This window comes from Heptranchias perlo, chromosome 34, assembly GCF_035084215.1.
Source record: "Heptranchias perlo isolate sHepPer1 chromosome 34, sHepPer1.hap1, whole genome shotgun sequence".
NCBI classification, from domain to species: Eukaryota; Metazoa; Chordata; class Chondrichthyes; order Hexanchiformes; family Hexanchidae; genus Heptranchias; species Heptranchias perlo.
Window position 1 is genome coordinate 14,920,733 of NC_090358.1, and position 23,392 is coordinate 14,944,124.

Sequence of the window (23,392 nt, forward strand, 5' to 3'; positions counted from 1 at the left end):
TTCTCTCATTGGAGATAGTTATCGTCTGGTGTGAATGATTCCGTGTTCCATTCTCCATGTTATCAGTAGGACCTTGAAGTAGTAGCTTGAAGCACAAGCATTACAAGAGGAGGAGGGAATTAGGTGAAGGCACTGTAGCTACAAAAAAAATAATTGTAAAGTTTCTGTCCAGGGTTCAGCAAAGACTCTCTTTAAGGAATATGAGCACTGGTGTTGAGTTCTAGGGTTTTTGCCTCCACTACAGGGAACTCCATTCCAATACTGAAGAACTACTTACTAACATCAGTCCTAAATTTGCCTTTATCTATTTTGAATCTGATGTCCTCTTGTCATACTCTTGCAATTTAGTTTTTTAAAATTTTACGCTCTACCTTATTAGTACTATTTACTATCTTGTATGCCTTTCATAAGATCATTTGTCACCGTTTGATGACAAAAAGCCCATATTACTTCCCTATTTTCTTGTAGATTTAAAAAAAAGAATGATTATACAGCATGTTTCATGATCTCAGGATGTTCCAAAGCACTTCACAGCTAGTGAAGTACTTTTGAAGTATAGTTACTATTGGAAATGTAGGCAAATGCGCACAGTAAGGTCCCACAAACATCAATAAAATCAATGGCTAGATAGTCTATTTTTTGGTATTGTTCGAGGGATAAATGTTGGCCAGGACACCAGGAGAACATTCTTGCTCTTTGAATAGTCCACTTAAACTGTGGCCCTGTCTGCCCTCTCAACATCTAGTCTTATAGGCAGCACCTCCAGCGTGGTACTGGGGGAGTGTCGCAGTGTCAGCTTAGATTTTGCTTGGCTCCAGAGTGGGGCTTGAACCTGTGACCTTCTGACTCTAAAGTGAGAGTGCTGCCACTGAGCCAAGGCTAACATTTGAGTTCTCCGATATTGGGGATTAGCCTTGGCTCTTCTCTAAACCACATCGAGAGCTTGAATGTCTCCCTTGTGTCTATGCGACCCGAACTGGACACATTACTTAAGGTGTGATCTGAACAGAGCATGACTTCCTCTGATTTGTTGCTCATCCTTAGCTGCCCTGAGGTGGTGATGGTGGACTGCCGCCCTGAACCAGTTGATTTTTATATTTGAGTGGCCCTATGCTTTGTTGTTTGTGCTCTGCTTTGGCTGGACCTGTTGAGGGTCGAATTTCATCCTTAGTTGTTTCAACACCATTCATAGAGTTTACATTTTTTTTCTTCCTGTATGCAGTACTTTACATTTGCCCACATGAAATTTCATTTGTCAGTTAGGAAAAGAGTGTTCGGAGAGATGTTGCAGTATCGTACGATTAGATTTTGTTTTTTTTCTTCCAATTTTTGGCAGTTGCATCTATCATTAGGAGTCCAAGAATTCTTTTGCATTTTATGATTTATTTATGTTTATATGTAAAATTAAGATAGAATATTCAAATTTTATAACCTAAAATTTTAATTTGTGAGCGTACCTGTAAATGTAAATTGATAATTTAATAGTTATAATCATTGCAGGTTTATGAAAGTTTGTATCAGGTGATTCTACATGTTTGGTATGTTTTTAATATGCAAATTTTATGTTAGACGTCATCCTTTAATTGAAGTGTTAGCTATAGCTATTTTTAACAGAGGTGAAATGGTCTTTTTGTCAGGAGGCCCTAGCTGGGCGAATATAGCTTCCCAAGCGCACAGATTTGGGATGGACAGAATCCAGACATTTTCTTGTGGTCGAGGTGGCAGGCCAGCAGAGCTACGAAACGCTCAAGTACGTGTATAAACCTGCTATGATAGTTTTGAGTTTGGACTATCCAAGGTAAAATTGTTTTGTTAAGATCTAGAAAATCACTTGCCTTCCAGTTAATATACTGAATCCATTTCTGCACTAACGTTGGTGCTGCTGCCAACAACCGAAGGTCTCCAGCACTGCGTCACAAGAAGAAAATTGTTTCATGTGACTCGATCAAGAATTTTGTTCTGTTTATATAAATTGAATATTTGCATGCATTTATTTTTCTGATGGATAAGATGAGGATAAAAACTTTTTCACAAACAAAGAAACTGGAAATCTGAACTATAAACAGAAAATGCTGGAGGTACACAGCAGTTTCATTAGCACAGTGATGGTAGACGGCTAGCCTCGGCTTCGATACAATCAGAAACTCTAGGCTGTTGTGTATTTCCAGCATTTTCTGATGCGATTTAAAAACTTTGTATTTGAGACAGAGAATATGAAATGTCTCAAGGCATTGTATTTCTTGCCATTGCTTGGTAATGGTTTCAATTACTGGCTTCACTTTCTGCAAACCAAATGTTGATATGTCTTAGTTAAATGCAATGCCTTTGTAACTATTTTTAAAATTAATTTCTCCATGCTCACCTTTTAGTTTCTCTTTTGTAAGATGCACCATTTTCTGACTGAGAAGGCTGGCAAGCAGACATGCTGCTCTCCTGCATGTGTATCATTGCCAGTGTTGCTCAGTATTTGGCTGTATAATGTATACAAAGGATGGTGCAACTTCCTGCCTATCCGCCCCCCTCCATATTTTCCTAACTGTGGAGCAACATGTTGCTTTGTGTGGTGGCCCTAGCCAAGATCGAGTTGAACGTGTAGGGAATTATTTATGCAAACCTGTGTCTGTTGTTTAGGGGCATAGCAACCTGGTATACTATGTTCTGTTACCATGCCATGGTGCACCTTAATCAATGGCCCAGATTTTCTGGCAACAGCAAGATCAGCCATATACAAGGTACATTTTGAGCTCTAGTTTGCCAATCGCACCATGGATAACTTCCTCCATATTTTTCTAACGTTCTAATTTGAATACACTGCAGTGAGCATGGCGGCAAATTGGAAGCAGAGCAGCAAATGGCCAATGTTGCTGCAATTCAATCACTGTACTAAATCTTTCTAGTTTTACGTAAAACTGACCAAATTAAAGTCCCCACTTCTTCCTTCATGTCGATCCATGTTAGTGAGAGAATTTTAAATCACCGTATGCGAATTTGATTAAGCAATAAACTGGAAATAAAAGGCAATGAAACTAACAAAAGTTGTCAGTTGAATTAGATTGCAAGATTGTGCTTTCAAATTTTAGCTCTTTGTCCTGTGAACACCTTGCAGATCCTGTAATCTGTGATAAATGACCTTAACTGGACGAATTATGATTTATAGCTATTTATTAGGCTAGCGTGACTCATGTCTCTGCAGCTTTATCTGCTACAATTCATTATGTCGCCTCAAAACCGTGCAGGAGTTATTTTCCTCATGCATTGGTGATTCCTTACGGATGTATGGTTCGGGATAGTGCCCAGTTCAATTGAATTCTGACTATTTCTGGGACCTTGGTCGAGATTTCAGAGTTTTAATTCATCAAATTCAAGGAGCTTTATGTACAATAGATAACCATGATGTCAAAACTATAATTCTAACATTTGGGAAAGTGCTAGAGATAATTCTACAGGTATGTCTCTTATGAGTGTAAATGAATGGTTCTCTGTTTTACATACCGATCTTGGAGAAATCATGCCGCTGCCAGGGCACCAGCATCATTACTTTCAAGTCTAAGTGGCAGCAGCAAGAAAACAGGCATCCATTCAGGAAAGTCACGATCATTGGATTTTAATGGGGAACAGAACTATGAAAATGAACTTAAATACTGTTTTGGTGAGGGTAATGATAGAACAGTGCAAACGGCACAGGAAATTTTGGTATAGCACAAGTCGTTTATGCTATAATTTTCTAGAAAATCTGCACTCGAATAATAGCATTCACCATAAATGCACCATTACTGTGGTGCAAGTTTTCAGGACAATCTGGGCTGTTTACAAACTTCAGTTTTTATTGCATGACCTTCTTGATGTGCAGGATAGCTTCAGAGGGAGGATGCAGAGTTTGTCTTCAGAGAGAATGCCAAGCCAGCAGAAGAACCGTGATTGGACTGCCAGACAGTCTTCTGAAACACTACAGTTTGTCTGTGGGCGGACGACTGGAGCTGATCAAAAGCCTGATTCCTTATATTTTGAGGTATTCATGGTTTTATATAATCACATTTGAAAAATATTTAATCATTGTCAGTTGCATCTTAAGTTGTCGCTGCTTCTCTGATGCCTCTGAGTGAAATGCACCATGTGGTGTGGCTCTGTGCAAACCAGGAAGGTCTTAAGTTCAATCCCTAGCCTGGGCCAAGTTGGCTGATTTAAGGCAGGTTGAATGAAAAATATCAATTACTCCTAATTGCATTGGTGTAAAGAAAGGGACTAATTCCTACTTCCTATTAACTTTTGAAGAAGCCAGTCTATTTACAAACCAACTTTTTTTAATGCACAGTTGAAACCAAAGGAATGTTATTGCAGTATTGCATTAAATTCACACTTTCAAAATCCTGGGTATGTTCTGCTGTGTGCAAATAATGCCATTTGATTTGCTGTGAAAGTTTTATATTATATAGTACCACATCAGATGAATTTACCATTAGCAAAACAATGTCCAGTTCACTTACCTTCATATAATACCAGATGGCTGTCAGGTCATGGCCTTCAGTGACCTGTAAATATATATAAAAATTTGGAAGTGTCTTATGTTCTTGTATTTCAACAATGTAAAAATCTGTTATATACAGGATGACAGTGAGTTTCCAGAATTGATTATTGGAGCTGGGGCTTCTAAGAGCAAAGCTGTAGGCCATGATAATGCTCAGAATAAAAATTCTTCCATTTGTCAACTCACTAAAAAACAACTGGGGGTGAGTATTGTATTTGACCTCGTTTATACTGTGTATGTTTAGCAAAATGTTAACTTTTTAAAGATTTGTGTGTTTTCACTAAAATATAATTTGGTACATTTTGTAGAAGATAACTGAAAATATAATCTGGCTCTACCAAATCTTTGGTATTTAAAGAAATTGCCTTTTGTTTTATAAGATTGATGAATAATGATAAAGAATCTTGTAAATTATTTTCACCAGTAATTTATTATTTGCCTTTAGCTGGGCGATCTGCCAGAAATTTCTCCAATCAATATAGTGCAGACGCCGATTCCAATAACCACAGCTATTCCAAAACGTGCTAAAAGTCAAAGGAAAAAAGCATTGGCTGCAGCTCTTGCTACTGCCCAGGAGTATTCAGAGATTAGCATGGAGCAGAAAAAACTCCAGGTCAGTTTCTTTTTAGAAATTCCTTTTATGATTTAAAAATCGAAACTTTTTTTTCTCCATTTTGGATATTGTAAATGATGCAACAGGCAAACCAAACTTTATGATGAGTTAAAGTTATTAGCATGTAATGTAGTTTCTGATTTACTTAGTTTTGATGATTTTTGATATCTAATCTTAAATAATTTCATAGAATCATAGGTTACAGCATGGAAGGAGGCCGTTCGGCCCATTGAGTCCGCACTGACTCTATGCAAGAGCAATCCAGCTAGTCCCGCTCCTCCACCCTATCCCCGTAGCCCTGCAATTTTTTTCCTTTCAAGTACTTATCCAGTTCCCTTTTTTGAAGGCCATGATTCAATCTGCCTCCACCACCCCCTTGATGTGGAGATGCCGGTGATGGACTGGGGTTGACAATTGTAAACAATTTTACAACACCAAGTTGGAGAAAACTTGTAGATTTCATATAAAAATCATTGGACTATAACTTGGTGTTGTAAAATTGTTTACAACCACCCCCTTGGGCAGTGCATTCTAGATCCTAACCACTCGCTGTGTTTTTAAAAAATAATAATTTTTCCTCGTCACCTTTTTTGGTTCTTTTGCCAATCACTTTAAATCTATGTTCTCTGGTCCTTGACCCTCCTGCCAATGAGGACAGTTTCTCTCTGTCTACTCTGTCTAGACCCTTCATGATTTTGAATACCTCTATCAAATCTCCTCTTAACCTTCTCTATTCCGAGGCGAACAACCTCAGCTTCTCCAGTCTATCCACGTAACTAAAGTCCCTCATCCCTGGAATCATTGTAGTAAATCTCTTCTGCACCCTCTCTAAGACCTTCACACCTTTCCTAAAGTGCAGTGCCCAGAACGGGACACAATACCCCAGTTGTGGCCGAACCAGTGTTTTATAAAGGTTCATCATGACTTCCATACTTTTATGTTCTATGCCTCCATTTATAAAATCCAGGATCCCATAAGCTTTTTTAATTGCTTTCTCAACCTGTCCTGCCACCTTCAACGATTTGTGCACATATACCCCCAGATCTCTCTGTTCTGCCCTTTGAGTTGTGCCCTCTAGTTTATATTGCCTCTCCTCGTTCTTCCTACCAAAATGTGTCACTTTGCAATTTAATGTTTGGTTTGTTATTTAGCAGGGACAAGGGCAGATCAGGCAAGTTTGATTGACTGTTAGGAATTTAATGGCTTTTCACATGCCTGCCTGTGTTCCTTCTTCCTCACTCCTTCATGTTTGATAATATGGAGAGCAATAAACTCTGGCCCTAAATAACTCGCTGCTCCATATAATATACTGTGACAGGTCTAAGTTTAGTTTGTACAAAATCTTGTGCAGTATAGTAAAAGGTGACATTTATTATCTGCTGTAAAATGTAGAGAAATGTATTAAACAGTTGTTTAGAGTGTATTGTACATTGGCTCTTTGTGCCTGGACTCGTTATGTTTTGTATTTTCTCAAGGAGGCTCTGAATAAGGCAGCAGGGAGGAAGAGTAAAACCCCTGTGCAACTGGATCTTGGTGACATGTTAGCTGCACTAGAGAAACAGCAACAAGCAATGAAAGCAAGGCAACTGACTAACACAAAACCGCTATCATACTCTGGTATGGTAAATTCTACTGTTGTACTGAAGAGTTTAATTTTGTTTACTCGGACAATTTTATCCCTATAATTTTTCTGTAATTGAAGTATTACAAATGTTTATGGACTCATTAAAGTAAGTGCACAGAGGGAACTGTGGGACTAGTCCTTTTGTTTGAAAGTTGAAATTATATTTATACTCATCAATTTCTTCAGTTTTGTTTCCTCTATCACTGGTTTTTAAATCTGTGGTTTGATTTTTTTTTTTCCCCCTCCCCCACCTCACCTGCCATACCAAAACAAAACCTTTCCTCGCATGCTTTTGTACCCGTTAATGCTACCTTTTGGAGGAGTGGGAGAACAAATTGACGTTTGTATAATATAAGGAACACATTGCCTTGCATGTCTGCTTTACAGTCCAGATTCTCCTATTATGATTGGATATGTCTCTTGTACGTAAACTATTTCCATTGATTGACAGAATGGTGTACCTGTATACGTGAACCAGCCAGTATGGGGCTTCGTTATTCTAGACTAATCTGAATCACTGTCTATATTTTTAAATGATGTTACGGTGCTGTCAATACATTTTGAGCTGTGCAGTAGTTATTTTGAAAAGTCGTATAGAAAAGCCAGACACATCTCACATTGTCATTTTACCTGTTCTAAAAGGCATGTTTTTCTGTAACAATTTAAAATAATTTTATACTAATCCATGTGAGATGTCAGTTGAGGAATGGAACATTTTGCCACTTTTGGCCATTGTTTGCATGAAGCATACCCAGGTCTGGTCTGCAGAATAAACCTCCAGCAATGTTCCTTAGCCCTATCAAAAAAAGCACCTGTATTGAACCTGTGTAAATCTCTTCTAATATCAATTTATGCTGAAATATGTGCCTTTTTTTGAGCTATGTAACTGGGTTGACTCCTCAAATAATTTTTATATAGAACCTTTACAACTAGCAGAAAGACGAGTCGTTCATTCTGTCAATTTGGACTAGATTCAAGCCCAAGTCTCAGACAAAAAGGACCCTATGCTAACAGGTCACATCGCCAAGTATCCCAAGTTCCTATATGTGTTCCTCTTCGGTATTAATAAAAACTTCACCGTTTTGAAGTTAACATTTTCTGTATATAATCTCATTTGATTTCTTGTGGTCATTTTGCAGAAATTGTTCTTTTGATTAATCCTCCAATGAGGCACTTTTGCAGTATGATAGGCTGGCCCTTATGATTTAAATATTCTACTAATCGAAATTTTCTTGCTCCTTTTGCCAGTTGGTACAGCTACTCTTTTTTCTGTCAAAGACTGTGGGAGCATGAAAACTTTACATAAAAGTCAGCAGTTTATTGGATTTCATAATCCATTGGATTCTGGTGCCCCAAGGGTGAAGAGAGGAAAGGAAAGGGAGATACCAAAAGCAAAACGTCCAACTGCACTTAAAAAGGTAAAAACTTGGTTGAGTAGCAGCTGTACATTGAGAAAATTATCACTCTAAATGTGTGTGTGCATCTGGTCTAAGAAAAGTGTTTTTAGCAGAACAGAGCATAAATACAATCTCACAGATTTTTAATCTTGTTATATCATGAGCTTGAGGATGAAAAATTAGTTTATAAACTTCTGTCAATAGCTTTAGTATTACCTAAAAATGCTTGCTTTTAATGGAATTTAGTTGTAAATGAAAGACAAATATTTTTGTTGACTAGGAATGGTTGTATCAGAGTGGAAATTAGTTGAATTCTGTTTTATTTTTTATATATATTTTTATTTTTCCCTTTTTGAACATGGTTGTTCCTAATAAGTGAATTTTGTTGGGATAGTAACTAAGTAACCCATCTTCATGAGGGGGGGTAGAGTCAAGGAAAAAGTTGGCATGAGGATTCCATTCTTCAGCTGTGCGCTGTAGCTTCTAACATTGGCCAGCCTTTATCCCTCTAACTAAAAGGAAAGTGTTCAAGCAGAGAAGACTGCAACTGACCTCTGGTTGGGTGGGATTTGAAAGGTGAATAAGAGTTTTGATTGTTGCACAGGAGATACATTTTTTGTTTTAGGCTGACCTATATAGGTGAACTGATATTCTCTCAGATGGGGGAAATTATGATATTGTACCCTAGTTACCTGTTCCAATCAGTACATTAAAGCTTTTGTCCTTCTTGCGTACAGATTATCCTGAAGGAGAGAGAGGAAAAGAAAAATAGATTTTCAATAGAGCCAACAATTGTGGGATCAGAGGAACAAGGTGATGTACAACTGAGTTTTCCGGAGGAGCAGACTATAACCCAGGAAGTGGTTTCTCAGGAAGGCAAGTTCTCTGGAGGGGGGTGGAGATTAATATTTTCTTTACACCTGCATTTGGACTCTGTATTTTTTACAAATGACACAGGCATGTTTCTATGTACTTATGACGTTTTGAATGCTGTCCACAATTTATTGTGTATGGCGATTGTTTGACTCGTCTCTTGAAAATATATGGGTGGAACACACTGGGTTTTGAGCTGCTTAATGGTGGGGTGTCATTGAGGCTTCATGACTAGCCAGTAGGAAATTAGGGCGTTGAGTAATATTGATTTTCCTCTTCCAAAAGGCCTCAAAGTAAAACACCTCACATAGTGTTCCGTCCAGCAGCCCAGCTGACAACTGAGAAACTTGTTTACAAGTAATGCTGGACTTACCTAAATGCTACATAGCTGTGATGACTTGCCTTTAGATGTGAGGCAGGCATGTTTTAGCTGCTACCACCACTTAAATTTCATTATTTTCTTTTTAAAGTTTTGAGAGTTAGTGTTCGATTTTAGTATTTTTAAATGAGCACAAAATGTAAGTTTGTTAAGAATCCTCTCTGCCTCACTTATCCATCTAGTCTAGGCTTTAAAGACATATCCATTTTGCTGATTTTTATAGGGACAGTAATGTGTGCAGCTTAACTCCATTAATAAATTGAGCATAATTCACCTTTTCTTTGTCCTTAAACAGTTGATTGCCAAAATATGCAACCATTTCAGTAAGGTGATCTTGCCTCATTGCGATGCATATATATAAGGCTCCATTCTGGGTTCTTTCCCCCCCCAGAAAGCCAGGAAGGTCCCAAGTTCACTCCCTGGTCTGTGCTGAGTTAACCAATAACAAATGGGGTGATAATAGGGATGCTACAGTTGGCTTCAGCTTCCAAGTTAGAGCGGGAAGAACTGGCCAGTGTTCTTGCTCAATTGCTACCCAGCTGAGAGTGTTTGTCTATGGACATTGGCTAAGGATCAGGTTCAACTGTGACGCCCATCACTATCAAATAGCTGACACTGTTGCAGCTCACATTTGTTGAATAACCACCAGGGTAATGTAGCACTGGCTGCCCAGCATCCTTGGAAACATCCCTCAGCAGGAAATCAATGAGTTTGGGAATGGAACAAAAAAGTTGATAAAGAAAACAGAAAACATGCTTTCCACTAACCCAAGAAGTGACGGTCAGCTGGTTTTGGGGGTGGCAGTCTGAAGAAGCAAATGTACTGTACACATTATGGTTGCAGTTTCAATACCCCCTTCATGGCTAATGCTTTTATTTATAGAGCGAGGGCATACCTAGCCACACAATGTGCTTAAGCTGCAAGTAGTTTATTTAATCCTATTCATCAAAGAGCAAATCTGCAAGAAATCAGTAAGGGTCTAGATAGACTGCATACTGCTTCAGGTACATAAACAAGGAGGGACTTCCTATCTCAATATCAAGCAGATCTGGCATGGTGTCATCAAAACCTCAGTCGTGTCTATCTCCTGAGGCAAAAATTCCTCTGTGCCTTTTCTTTGTATCCTTGATCATTTCTAAGATTGGGTCAGGAAATTCTAGTACCTAAGTACTAACCAAAGAAAGCCAATTCTTGGACCTTAAGCATCAATCAACTTTTTTTGCACACATTATTGGGGGGTGGTCAAATATACCATGATTAAGTTTGGAGTCTCCAATTGAAAACTTGGCTGTCGAAGACCAATCTGAGGGGGGGGGGCGGGGGAAAGACCTGAGGCAAATCTCAGTAAATGCAGATTAACAAATTGGGTAGTAAAATGTTCTTGTTTCTATCCTCCCAGGAAATAACAGTTTGAAAAGGTTGCAGCTTTTTGACTTTGGCTGTGGTTACTTCATGGCCAATATGTATCTGCAAGGCATGTTTCCACCAAGCATGATGTCTTAATCTGACATCTAAGGAAGACAGTTGCTTTGGAAATGCATTGCTCCAAGGTAGTCTGAATATTTAAGTATTCAGAGTTCCATTGCCAGTTTCTAAATTGCTTTGGTATTTTATTTAGAGATTGAGCCAAAGAGAGAGAATGCTGTTTTTTGTATAATCCTCATTCTTTGAAAAGAAGTTTACATGCTGAGCTTTAGCCCAACTCACCCTTCAATTCCTCTTTTCACCTCCTGCTACTTGAGCTATTAGTTTGAAGTTTTATGTTGTATTTCTTATTTTATCATGCGAGGCTTCTGCTGACTTCTGTGGTGAATTAATCAAGGGTATAATCCAGAATGAAACCTTGAGTAAAATGAAGTGGGGAAGATGACAACCAAAATGGCTGCATAAGTGCTTTCAAGGGAATTTTTCTCTAGTTTATTTTCTTCCACTGCATTGCATGCCCTCGGGTGGATGGAGGTTGAACATCTTTAAAGATTGAAGAAGACCATGCCTACAGTAGGTAATTTTAACATAACAGCAGACTGATGAATGAAGTAGCTGTAATGAAAAACATGGAGAAAAGTAACTTAGCTAGTCTTCTTATTTTCAGACATTGGATTGAGCGTTCCCAGTGACACATCTCTGTCTCCTGCAAGCCAGAATTCCCCCTACAGTATGACACCAGTTTCACAAGGGTCTCCAGTCAGCTCAGGTGTTGGCAGTCCAATGGCTTCTTCTACCATCACAAAAATTCATAGCAGACGCTTCAGAGAGTAAGCTCTTTTAGGAGAATTTATAACAACTGTCTCTCTCAGTTGAAGTATTGTGACTTTTTTTTAATAATGAGGGGAAAGTAAAAATCTTCAGTTTGGATATAAAGCTATATTGAACATCTTTGCTGTTTTTATTCCTTGTTTCACCTTCAATATTGTCTGGTATTGACGGATTACATATTTTGAAGTTGAGACGACACCTCAGAATTTAACTAAAGGGGAGGCTAGTTCTATTGAATTGCCTTGCAATCCTAAATGTTATAAAGGGTGATATCTGTATTGCTAGTGTTTTCCAGTTGCCTTTTGCATTCGAACTGCTAGCTAGAAGCCGTCTGGCAACAGATATTGTGAATAGTACTCTGCCTAGCCATCTTATCCCAGCCATCTCCCCACCCACGTGAAATAGCATTCCATTCCATCCCATTATGAATAGAAGCACTGGGTTGAGAACAGTATTCACAATTTGTAATGCCATGTAAGATAGTTCTATATAAATTGTCTACTTCCAGACTGCCTCTAATATATAGATGTATAGATAATTCTGTTTGATACTGAGGGATTATGGAACAATTTAGTAGCAGATACTAATACTATAAGACTGAAAATTGATCTTGTATTTAAAGCTCTGAAATGTAATTGTATGCAGGTGGAGAATTAAATACAAGTTGAAGATTGACATTAAACGACATTTTCAATACAAATTAGCTGACCAAATTGATATAGGAAAGAGTTAAAATGATGCTACAGTCATATGAAAATAATCGTGGTGCATTCCATTATGTACTTTTAAATATTCCAGCAAGCTATTGCTTTATGTAGGGTTGAATCGTTCTACATTTGAGCAGTAGGTTAAAGAATTTTTAAACTCCCCCCTTTTCATATCTCGAACACTTAAGCTTCTATATGATTGGATAACAGTTACAGGGTCATTTAGCAACTACAAAGAATGGCATTCTAAGAATTTTATATATTGATGTGCAAAATCTTAGCACTAAAATGTGTGTGTGTGTAAATACAAAAGACTTTTGTTTCAGTAGTCTAAAGATTCTGTATAAATCTGCCTTTTGCTATTAAAAACTAAAATCGTTAGAATTTTAAGCTACGTGCTGTTGCTCAAGTAGCTGTACAGTGAGGGCTGAGTAAAGACCCTTTGATATAGTCAAAATATATGACAAATGTTGGTTTTTATTTCCTGACTAGCCAGGACAAACTTGCAGCGCTATGGGGAAAGAGCAGGGGAGTGGAACTAATTGGTAGCTCTTACCGAGAGCTGGCACAGGCTCGATGGCCGAATGGCTGCCTTCTGTGTTCTGTGATTCTATTACAGCGTTGTCAACTTGCTTCCAGTTTTGAGAAGGAATATAAACTTTTAGCAGAGTATTTTTGATAACATTAGTTACACGATTGTGAAGGTAAACCCTTGAATAATGGAGGGGGGGGTGGGATTTGTTCAAAATAGATCGTAATCAAATCTAAGTGATTTCTCATCAAACACTGGTTCCATCATAAAATGGGCGTATTTGAAGCCATTTGTTTATCCATTCACATATCGAACTAAAGGATGGAGCATAGTGCCAGAAGCACTGGCATTGGATGGAAGACATTACAGAATTTTTTAAGTCTGTGCTATGAAAAAAAAACTCGACCAATTTTTTAAAAAAACAAATGCTCAAAGATTGAATAACCAACTCACTAGATTAGTACTGGCATTCAACATGCTGCAAGAAGACAGCATTGTACCAAGAATGGACCACATTAAGTTTTATAGCAACTGACTGGCTACATTCTTGGCAGCTGTTACTGTGCCATGTAAGTGTACATATACAGTGCAATCCTGCACAATGTGGTTTAGTATCTTCAATTTTTTTCCTGTTGATCCATAGTCATTGCAGATAGTTGATCCCAGCCCAGGTTGTGCTTTTGTGAGATTGTGGTGTCTTGATGTCATTGATGATGCTGTAACAGGAGATTTAAATCTATGGGGGCTAATCTATTTGCGGGGGCGGGGGGGGAGGAAATCAAAACTAAAGTTTTTGTTTTTGACTCTTGTTGTTTCCTTTACCATCAGTGTGACAGTTTGCTTACCATTGGGCAAATGCTGCAAGTACTGTACCCTAGTTATACTGCACATTTGACATTGGTATAATGCAATCATTTGCACCCTACAGATGCAAACCATAAAATATGCTCCCTATTTCTTAGAAATGGGCAGTTAGCATCAATAGGGAGATCGCCATGAAGGAATATCTAGTTCTGCATATAAATTGCACTATAACTTAAAGCAGCATTCTGCCAAATTGGTAAACTTTCAAATGAGCCTTTAAATTTCTAATGTAGAAAAGAGCTGATCTTGGACACTTCGCTGGCAGAACAGAGCTCCACACATATATACACAGAGCTGTGCGTTTCCATTTGAGAGCATTGTGAATGGGCAGTATTAACCATGGCTGCCTGCTATCAGAAATGCTTCAGATATTTTACAGCTTGATGAGGCTAAACTGGGACATTTGGCTACACACTGCCAGTTAATGATGAGTCTCGTTTAGTTGATGAGCATTTTGTTAATGGGAAACATGACTTAAGAATATTTGGGCTGAGGCAGTTTCCTTTTCACAGTATTTGTTTAATAGGAATGATTAAATTGCGGGAACATTTTACTTACCATGGAAACGTTTCAACTAAGTGACGAGTGTAGTAGGATAGAATGAAGATGTTTGTGTAAATTTTTTCAGCAAGAAACCTAGTCCTTTGATTAGTAATTTGTAATAGAGGATAAATAGTTATGGCAAAGAAGGGCTACTTAATGGCCATTGAAACATCAGAAGACTTCTTATGATTGACAGCTAATTCCAAATATTTGTGTGCTGATACAGCCTCCTAGAAGTTCAATTGTTTGTGAATGGCCCACAAATTTAAATGTCTCTAGCTTTAACGTAACAGAATGAACAGTTGTAAGTCATCAGAATAATCTTGCAATTGTTTATTCATGGTAATTTTGTTAACAGCATTGTTGCTAACACTTACAAAAAAAATCTATTTAGAAATAATTTAGTTTTCATGTCTCTTTAATTTTCCCCCTGACCAGATACTGTAATCAAGTGCTCAGTAAAGATATTGATGAATGTGTGACACTGTTGCTGCAAGAACTTGTTCACTTTCAAGAACGAATTTACCAGAAAGATCCAATCAAAGCTAAAATGAAGAGAAGACTTGTCATGGGTCTGCGTGAGGTGACCAAGCATATGAAATTAAAAAAGATCAAATGTGTGATCATCTCTCCAAACTGTGAGAAAATTCAGTCAAAAGGTACAGTGGTCAGTGTTTTCTTATTTAAAATATTGTAGGCATGCAAAGCTGAAATATTTTGTCTAATTCATTCTTACTTCACTCTTCTCTAAGGTGGACTAGATGAAGCTTTGTACAATGTGATTGCTATGGCTCGGGAGCAAGAAATTCCTTTTGTTTTTGCTCTTGGACGTAAAGCTCTTGGTCGTTGTGTGAATAAACTTGTTCCTGTAAGTGTTGTGGGGATCTTCAACTATAGCGGTGCTGAGGTATGTTTTTGGATTTTCAGCTATGCCGTTACCATTATAATAGCACAAAAGCTATACAGTGGAATTCACCAATAATGATTGGCAGCCCTTTCCTTGGTAAATGTGAATCCATGTGGCAGTATGCTTTTGCTAATCAGACAATCAAATGGAACTATTTACTAGGAAACCGCAGTAGAATGCTACAAAAACTAGATACAAGACAAATATATCAGACATGAAATAAAAACATTTTTCTAAAGTGTTCATGTCTGAAGTGACGAGCTATGTCCAGCATAGCAGTGTGTTCTTAACATTTGACTCTTTACCATTATGTCTGGATTCTGATTGATCAGCCAGTTGTTCATGATTTTATTCTTATTAGATTAAATAGTATGCACTGGGATTTTCAAATTTTTGACATTATCTCAACGCCCTCAAAATTCCATCCTTCACTTTGTGAAGCCCAGGGCGAGTTGTACCAGGCATTTTAAATCAGTAAGCAAAGCATGATCAGAAATAAAAGAAAAAAAAATGCATTTCCCAAAAATTGGAAGAGCCAATTTTATTGGCAAGACCAGCCACTGCAGTTCTAATCAGCAGTCCCACAAGTTGTTGAGTTCTTTACCCTCAGCCGAATTGTACTCAATTAGCTGCCAAATTCTTTCCTGCCCTTGAAACATCAAAGAAGGTCACTTGATCTGATCCTTACAACCAAAGGGCTATGGATCATTATGAGCAAGTGAAAAAGCCCCAGCACAAATGGGAAATGGTTTTGGAAAGTAACATTTGATCTGTATCACCTAATGAACAGTACAAGCATTAAAACTGAATTCCACTGTATTTAGCTTTTCTTGAATTTTTAATATGATCGGAAGGATTTAAATTAATAGTTTTAATTTAACTATCAACAAATCCATTTCTTGAATTTTTATGCAAACTAAAGCTCTTTCTGTTGAGTCAACTTAAAAAAAAAAAAAAATGGTGCTCAATTTGGCTAAAAACCAATTCCAGAGGCTGACTTCATAATTAGTCAGGGTCCTTGATATTAAAGGTTGACCTGCCCATGTCACTGGAGTCACCTGATTAAACTTTGACATCTCTTTCAGGGCAGCATTTAGAGGCCTGAAAAGGCTGAAATAGTTGTCTGTAGAATGCCACTGGAACAAATTTTCATTGGCAGTGCTGGAAGGGTTAATAATCTGGCATATAAATCATTGTGAACAGCAGAGGTCATAGAACTGACTCGTAGCATATTCCATTGGTCACAGTTGTCCAATTTGAGCAACTAACATTTGTTGCTATACTTTGTTTCCTAATTATTTAGCCAATTTATTGTTCAGTTTATTACTTCCTTTATCCCAAGACCTTTGACTGTAGCTTCAAGACAGTTGCGGGAGACACCTTATTGGATATTTTCTTCATATCTATCATATTACACTCATCCAACAAAATCCTTAAACTTCCAAATAATTCACATTTATTTGGATGACCTATCTTTTATAAACCTCTGTTGGCTTGGAATGATTGCCTTTGTTTTTGTGCTTGAAATACTTTTTTAATACACTGTTTTTCATGGTCTATTAGCTTGTAAGTTATACTAATAATTCTCAGGATGTTTCTGACCTGTTTTCTTAAAAATTGGAAAATGGCTAATCTTGTGGGTAGGAAATTTTGCAATTCATTACAACAACCCAACCTGCCCTAATTTCCTACCTCTGATGTCTGACTGCTTGGCTGGCAAACAGTTTTGGATGAGACCCAATTTCCTCCCGTTAAACATTGGAAACACCAAAGCCATTATCATAATATCACCCGCCTCCACCCCGCCTTAGCCCATGTTTTTCTGAAACGCTCATCCATGCCTTTGTCGCCTCTGGACTCAAACTATTCTAACGTTCTCCTGGCCAGTCTTCCACCCTCCACATTATCTAAACTTCACCTCATTCATAACTCTGCTGCCTGTATCCTATGCCGCACCAAGTCCCGTTCACCCATCACTCCTATCCTGGCTGACCTACATTGACTCCCGGTCCTTCAACGCCTCCAATTTAAAATTCTCATTCTCTTGTTTAATTCCCTTCATGCCCTAGCCACTCCCTATCTCTGTATCCTCCTCTAGCCCTAACCCCCCCCTGCCAAAATTCCTTTATTCCTTGCAATCTGGCCTCTAGTGCATCCATCCCTCCCTCCCTTATCCCACTATGGGATGCCAGGTCTTCAGCCACCCAGGTCCCATGCTCTGCAATTCCTTCCTAAACTCCTCCACCACCCTCTGCTCTTTAAAGACCCTTCTTAAAACCCTGCATGGTGTAGTGATTCAGAGATGAATGTAGGCTGTGTGCACTGTGCTTTCTGGTCATTGGGATGGCTATTACTTGAAGAACCCTTCATACTTTGCTGGATATTATTCCTAACATTTAATGATTAATGGCAACCTAGATTTTGCAGGTTTGTTCCAGCTGCAGATAATTTGTCTGGATCCCCCTTAGATACCACTGAATTGGTCTTTTGTGGTACATGAAAGATACTTAAATGCAGAGGAAAATTTAGTTAACCAGCTAACAGGGTCAACTTTATTCTGGAAGAAGCATCTTTCAAATACAAGGTCCCAGTCCCCTAGTCCACTTCGCAAGGAAATATTGTAATTAGTTACATTGTAGTGGTGTGTTGCCAATATTAGCCCAGGAAAGTTAACTTTATATGTCATGGAAAGGAAAGATCATTGGCTGTTAAAATATCTTGAATGAACTATGTCCTTGATGATTTTTCCCATTAGCAACCTGGCTTACTGCTATACGTGCAGGCCCCTTTTCCAGACTCTTCCGGATAGATAATGTAAGTTCAACTAAACAGTTGTTGAATTTCCATATTTAGAGCTTGTTTAATAAGCTGGTGGCATTAACTGAAGAGGCCCGTAAGGCATACCGTGATATGGTGACAGCTTTGGAGCAAGAACAAGCTGAGGAGGCCTTGAAGCACACCAGAAAGGTTCCGCACATGGGCCATTCTCGCAACCCTTCTGCAGCAAGTGCAATTTCATTCTGCAGCGTGATATCCGAACCCATTTCTGAAGTGAATGAAAAGGAATATGGTAAGCAACCAATTTTTAGATCATTTTTGCCACTAACGGTAACATAGTATAAGTACTATTTTTAAAAAAACCTCATGTAAAGCACTTCTGATCATAATAAACAATGACAGATTTACGTAATATGCAGACACAACTGATTAAATGTTAATCCCAAATTTTAAAAAGGTATTAAATAGCTGTGCTGAGAAATGCTAAGTGCCTTCATTAGCAAGTGTGTGCTTTGTCTTGGGAGATTTTTAATATTGTACTAGATGATTGACAGTTCTACTTTTATAACATTTGAAATGCTTGAGTTTTCTTGGAACAAATCTGCACATTGCATTTGTTTTCCCAAATGCAATGTGTAAAATAGTGATTGTAATGTACAGTTGAATTTGGATAATGGTAACATTTTGTACAGATTCATTTACAAGTACATCCATGTATTTGATTGCACTTCTTTACATTGGACTATAGGGAAAGCATTAAAGTAGTGGATATCTTCTGGCAATATTTACCATGCTTCTGGTTTATCCCTATCTTTATGATTAGTGCCTTAGGATCTTTATTGCCCACATGGAAAGGCAATTTGGATTTGCTACGATTTTGCCCTAAGGATTGGGCTTCCTTGTATTGTGTGATATATATAATATTGATAAGAAATTTGTGCATACTGAAATTACCTCATTTATTGTCTTGCTATCCATTTTTGTGATGTATAGATAGAAAGTCTTTGAGAATTGAACTGAAACTAATTGTAGAATACTACTGTTCTCAAGAAATTTCTTGCCATTTTTGACTTATGTAATTCAAAAATGTCAATTCTTAATAAAATGCATTTTTAATTTAGAAACAAACTGGCGAAATATGGTAGAGGCCACTGATGCACCGGAATGTTCTGAGAGTGAGAAACCCACACCAAGTGGGACTACTGTTCTGGAGAAGTGTACTAGTTTACCAGCAGTCACAGGCAGTGCCAACAAACCTAGTTTGGGAATAACCACTAGCTCTTCTGTGGGCCAGACAAGCCATGCAGCAAAGTCCTCTGGTTCAGACAAGGAAGAAGGAAAAACTGATGATATGTTAGAATGGGCTTCTCAGCAAAGCACTGAGACAGGATCACTTGATGGTAGCTGCAGGGATGTGCTCAATTCCTCCATGATAAGCACCACCAGCACTCTAGTACCAGACATGCTTGAGGAGGAGGAGGAAGATGATGATGATGAAGAGGAGGAGGAAGATGATTATGTCCCTGAGCCTGTTGCCATAGAGGTAACATTTAGCAGCAGAATTGATGATTGGGTATCAGAAGCACAAAAAACACTGGCAACATTACAGCTTGGCAAAAATATTGATAGTACAGAGGAAGATCACGATGGGCAAAGTGACCTAGAAGAGCAGGATACAGTGGAGCAGATAGACACGACCACAGAGAGGGAAGGCTCTCAACCTGCAGAATCAGAGAGCCAAACTTGCTAATTATTATAGACCCCGGACCAGCAGCTCTTTTACAGAGCACAATTTATTTTTAGGTAGACTCGTGGGATTACAAAAATAGTTTTGTCAATTTTTGCGTTGAAACACAAACAATAGTTACAAGCATTGTGACCCCATTTAAGATTACACTTTATTTGAAACGGGTTAAATATCTGGTTTAGTATATATTTTTTCCACGTCTGTAGCAAAAAATGTGCAGACTTGAAAGTTATTAAACAGCTAACTATACAAAACCTTTTTGTGAGCAATCATTCGAGTCTACCTAGAGGGTTACTGTAAACAAAACAATACATCAACGACCTCAGGAACACTTAAAACATATATAGGAACAATTAATTTAAGAACCTGCTGTTTATAACCTTGTCATCTCAATCTTTCACTGATTTGTGATCCAAATTAATAGTTGTATAGGTAAATCATAAAATCACATGTTAGCAAGTTTTGTGTCATCTCAATCTGTCCTCCATTGACCCAAATTTTTTGGTGTATTTGTGAATCATAAAATAAATGTTTTTCTAGATGGTTAATGAAAGTCCTTTCTGAATCTTTGGAGAAAATGTAAAAATTGTTGATGGAAAAAAGCCAGCAGTTTTGTTTACAAGAAATTCAGTCTCTAAGTGGTAGTAGTTTTAGAACAGAATTTAAATTGACTGATTTAAAAAGTTCTATCTGTTCGAAGTTTAAACAGCAATGATGGTGTTTTTAAGAGATCTACTCCTTGTACAAACTACTTCTTTTCATCTTCAAAATCCAGTGATATCCAGTTTATGTGCAATAGATTGAAACTGAAAAAGATGCATGTAACCAGACTTGTATATAATAAAACTATCTACCATTACTGGCTGTAAAAAGAGCATTACTGGGACCTGTTAGACATTACCAGGAATTTGCTTATATATCAGGGTTACGTAAGTGTAGATCTGACTTGTATTTAGAAAGTTGATCAAATGGATAAACTGATGTTACACAGCTCTTTATTCTCAAGTTCTATATTCCTATTTTCTTCCTTTCTCCCCCCCCCCCCCCCCCCCAAAAAAAAAGGTTGGGATTTAACCTGAAACAATGTGAAACATTTATATATTTATTAAATATATAAGTATGTCCTTTTGCATGCTTGGGACAGAACAAGAAAATACTACTCTTAATTTTAACTGAGATGAACTTGCAAAATTTTTAATATCTTCCTCAACAGCATTGTGCAGGTTTACAGAAACATGAAGGGTAACAATAGTGATTATATAGTTAATCAACCAATGGTTCCTGTTTATTTTATCAAGCTTGCATTTCTTGAGGATGCAAGTTAGGTGTTTTTTCTATAAAACTTCAATTTTGGAACCCTTTACTTATATGGTTATACACTGTACCTGTGGTGCTGTCACTTAAGAGAGCAATGACAGCAGTAAATAAATAATATACTCCAATTGAATATCTTTGTGAAACTAGTAATTTGAAGTAATAAGATACTTTTGTGTCTTAACTAATTGCATTTAAAAAATTGACCCTACATTCAAAGTTAATGAGTAGCCTAGATCCATTTAAGCTGAAATTTATTTAGCAGAATTCATATACACTTGATTGGGCAGATCATACCTGTGACTTAATTGCATCATGACCATTGTGCAAATTTATTTTACATTGAATTGATTGCAGCAGTTTCAATAAATCCACATTTCTGCATTATACCATCATAAAATACATATGATAGGAAAGGGGAAGCATAGTTTTAATAAGTCATTAAAATTTCAGATCAGATCTTCAGCTCTGTTTGAATATTTACTAAGAGAAAATATTGCTAATTGCAGTACTGAGTGAAGAAATTATGCTTACATTTATTACTATTTTAAGTTTCAGGGCTTAAGTGTAACCAACTGTAGGTTTTCTCTATTGACATTTCAAATGTGGGTTGCTCATTTAATGTAAGCCGAATAAGTTGCACGTCTGTCTGAGCTCGCTTTTCAGATGGCTTATGATGGAAACCAAATTGGATTGAATGATGCTTCTCATTCAAAATGGCACCGAACCCTTGATTGGTGGATCTTTCAGCCATTCGCTTATGCAAAGAAGAAAACATTTTCTCTATGAAAACTTTGTTGCTTCATGGAAATGATGGGAGAAAACTACTGGTGCATGACTGTCTTACAGATGGTGTTTGCTGATTCCACAGTAATGCATTATTTGGTTGTGCTGGGACGTCTGTTTCCTGGTAGTACCAGTAGGTGGTGTAAAACTTGATCTATAGCAACATCTGGTGCTATTAAGACTTTTAAGAAAATATTTTTAACTTTTGTAGAGGAAACTTCCTTTATAATTTGTTTTTGTTTGGAGAAAGTTAATTGCATTTGTAAATTTATACCTAAAATAAAACTCTTGGTATACAAAATGGTGGAGGCTTTTGAACAATCTCCAGAATATAATACTTGCTGATAAAGAACTAATATATTATGCAAAACAACTTTCAAAATGACTTCCTTACCTTAGTTCTTCAGTAATTTGGCTCCTTTCTAATGTAAGCAGAGGTCCTGAACAAATATAAATCTTACATTGTATTAATACTGTTCAAAAGGGAGAAAATATATTCCATCAAGGTGGTGGTTATAAAGATAATTTAGCAAAATAGCATCCAAGTTAAATGTCAGATGGTTGTTATCTGCAGTTTATACAGTACTAAGTGTGTGGATAACCTGGTGGATCTTCCTCATATCAAAGTTAATAGGAACCAGGTTTTTTCATGTACATTGATGCTCTTGTTTTGAATAGCAAAGGATTGTGAGACATAACCATTTCTGTTTGAACACATTCCCAGGATGGTTTCCATCCCGGTGAATACAGGATTTGTTAGGCTTCTAATGCTCAATGCTAAAGGAATTGCAAACTTGTGCAACTGAGAAGTGACCTGAACAAGAATTGTACTGTATGGAAATGTTAACCATACTTGCTTAACCAATCCTGTAAGCTAAGTTGTGCGATTGTGTTTCCTTTTAGGAGGCAGAGAAAACTGAGGTTAACACTCCATAATGTGCCTCTTGCTATATATTATAAGAAGAAATACAATGATATCCTTGTATTTTATTGTCTCATGTTCTTGTTTTAAAATCTAATTCAAAACAGAAAAACATGCAACATGAAGGTTTAAAAAAGTTATATGAAGGGTGATGTGTTTTGTGCTTGAAATGTCTAGCATATTTCATTGTATTGTAATGTACATAATTCAGTAAATAAAAAGGCATAATTTGCACTATGTAAATATCAGTAAATTTTCCCTTCTGTAACTAATAAAGTGTGCAGATTATAAAAAAAAGTTTTCCTTGCATTGTTTAATTCATTAATAGAAATCTTAGTGTAACCAGCTTTCCTACTTGGGTTTATCAATGCTCTCAGCATTGAAAGAGGGGTTCAGATGTTTAAGATTAACTCCGAAATACTTTGGTTCCACAACTTTTACTTGGCTGTACAAATCTTTTTAGTAGGTAGACAAATTTTGTCTAATGCTGAAGCATTGCAATGAAATATTGCAGAATCATGGTAAATAAGTACAGTTCTGTGGTATTGTCTCGTATATTATACATTGCCATCCCTTTTTTGTTGGAAATAACCAGTATTGTAACTTGACTTTCAGTTAATTATCA

The 23,392-nt window shown here is 37.3% G+C and overlaps 1 protein-coding gene across 3 annotated transcripts in view; it reads left to right on the forward strand.

Annotated features, from left to right (window-relative positions):
• The window catches only part of secisbp2l (SECIS binding protein 2-like), a 59,845-nt gene extending 36,523 nt beyond the window's left edge, over window positions 1-23,322 (forward strand). For 2 of the 3 annotated variants that reach the window (XM_067971484.1, XM_067971482.1), the window contains 12 exons: window positions 1,638-1,750; window positions 3,851-4,009; window positions 4,605-4,727; window positions 4,971-5,138; window positions 6,614-6,755; window positions 8,011-8,180; window positions 8,897-9,035; window positions 11,504-11,666; window positions 14,752-14,972; window positions 15,066-15,220; window positions 18,074-18,290; window positions 19,120-23,322. In XM_067971484.1, the coding sequence (XP_067827585.1) occupies window positions 1,638-1,750; window positions 3,851-4,009; window positions 4,605-4,727; window positions 4,971-5,138; window positions 6,614-6,755; window positions 8,011-8,180; window positions 8,897-9,035; window positions 11,504-11,666; window positions 14,752-14,972; window positions 15,066-15,220; window positions 18,074-18,290; window positions 19,120-19,748 (2,399 nt within the window). In that variant the 3' untranslated portion in view covers window positions 19,749-23,322. The remainder of the gene's footprint in view (window positions 1-1,637; window positions 1,751-3,850; window positions 4,010-4,604; window positions 4,728-4,970; window positions 5,139-6,613; window positions 6,756-8,010; window positions 8,181-8,896; window positions 9,036-11,503; window positions 11,667-14,751; window positions 14,973-15,065; window positions 15,221-18,073; window positions 18,291-19,119) is intronic. The other variant, XM_067971483.1, reaches the window with a different exon arrangement.
• Window positions 23,323-23,392: the final 70 nt, after the last annotated feature.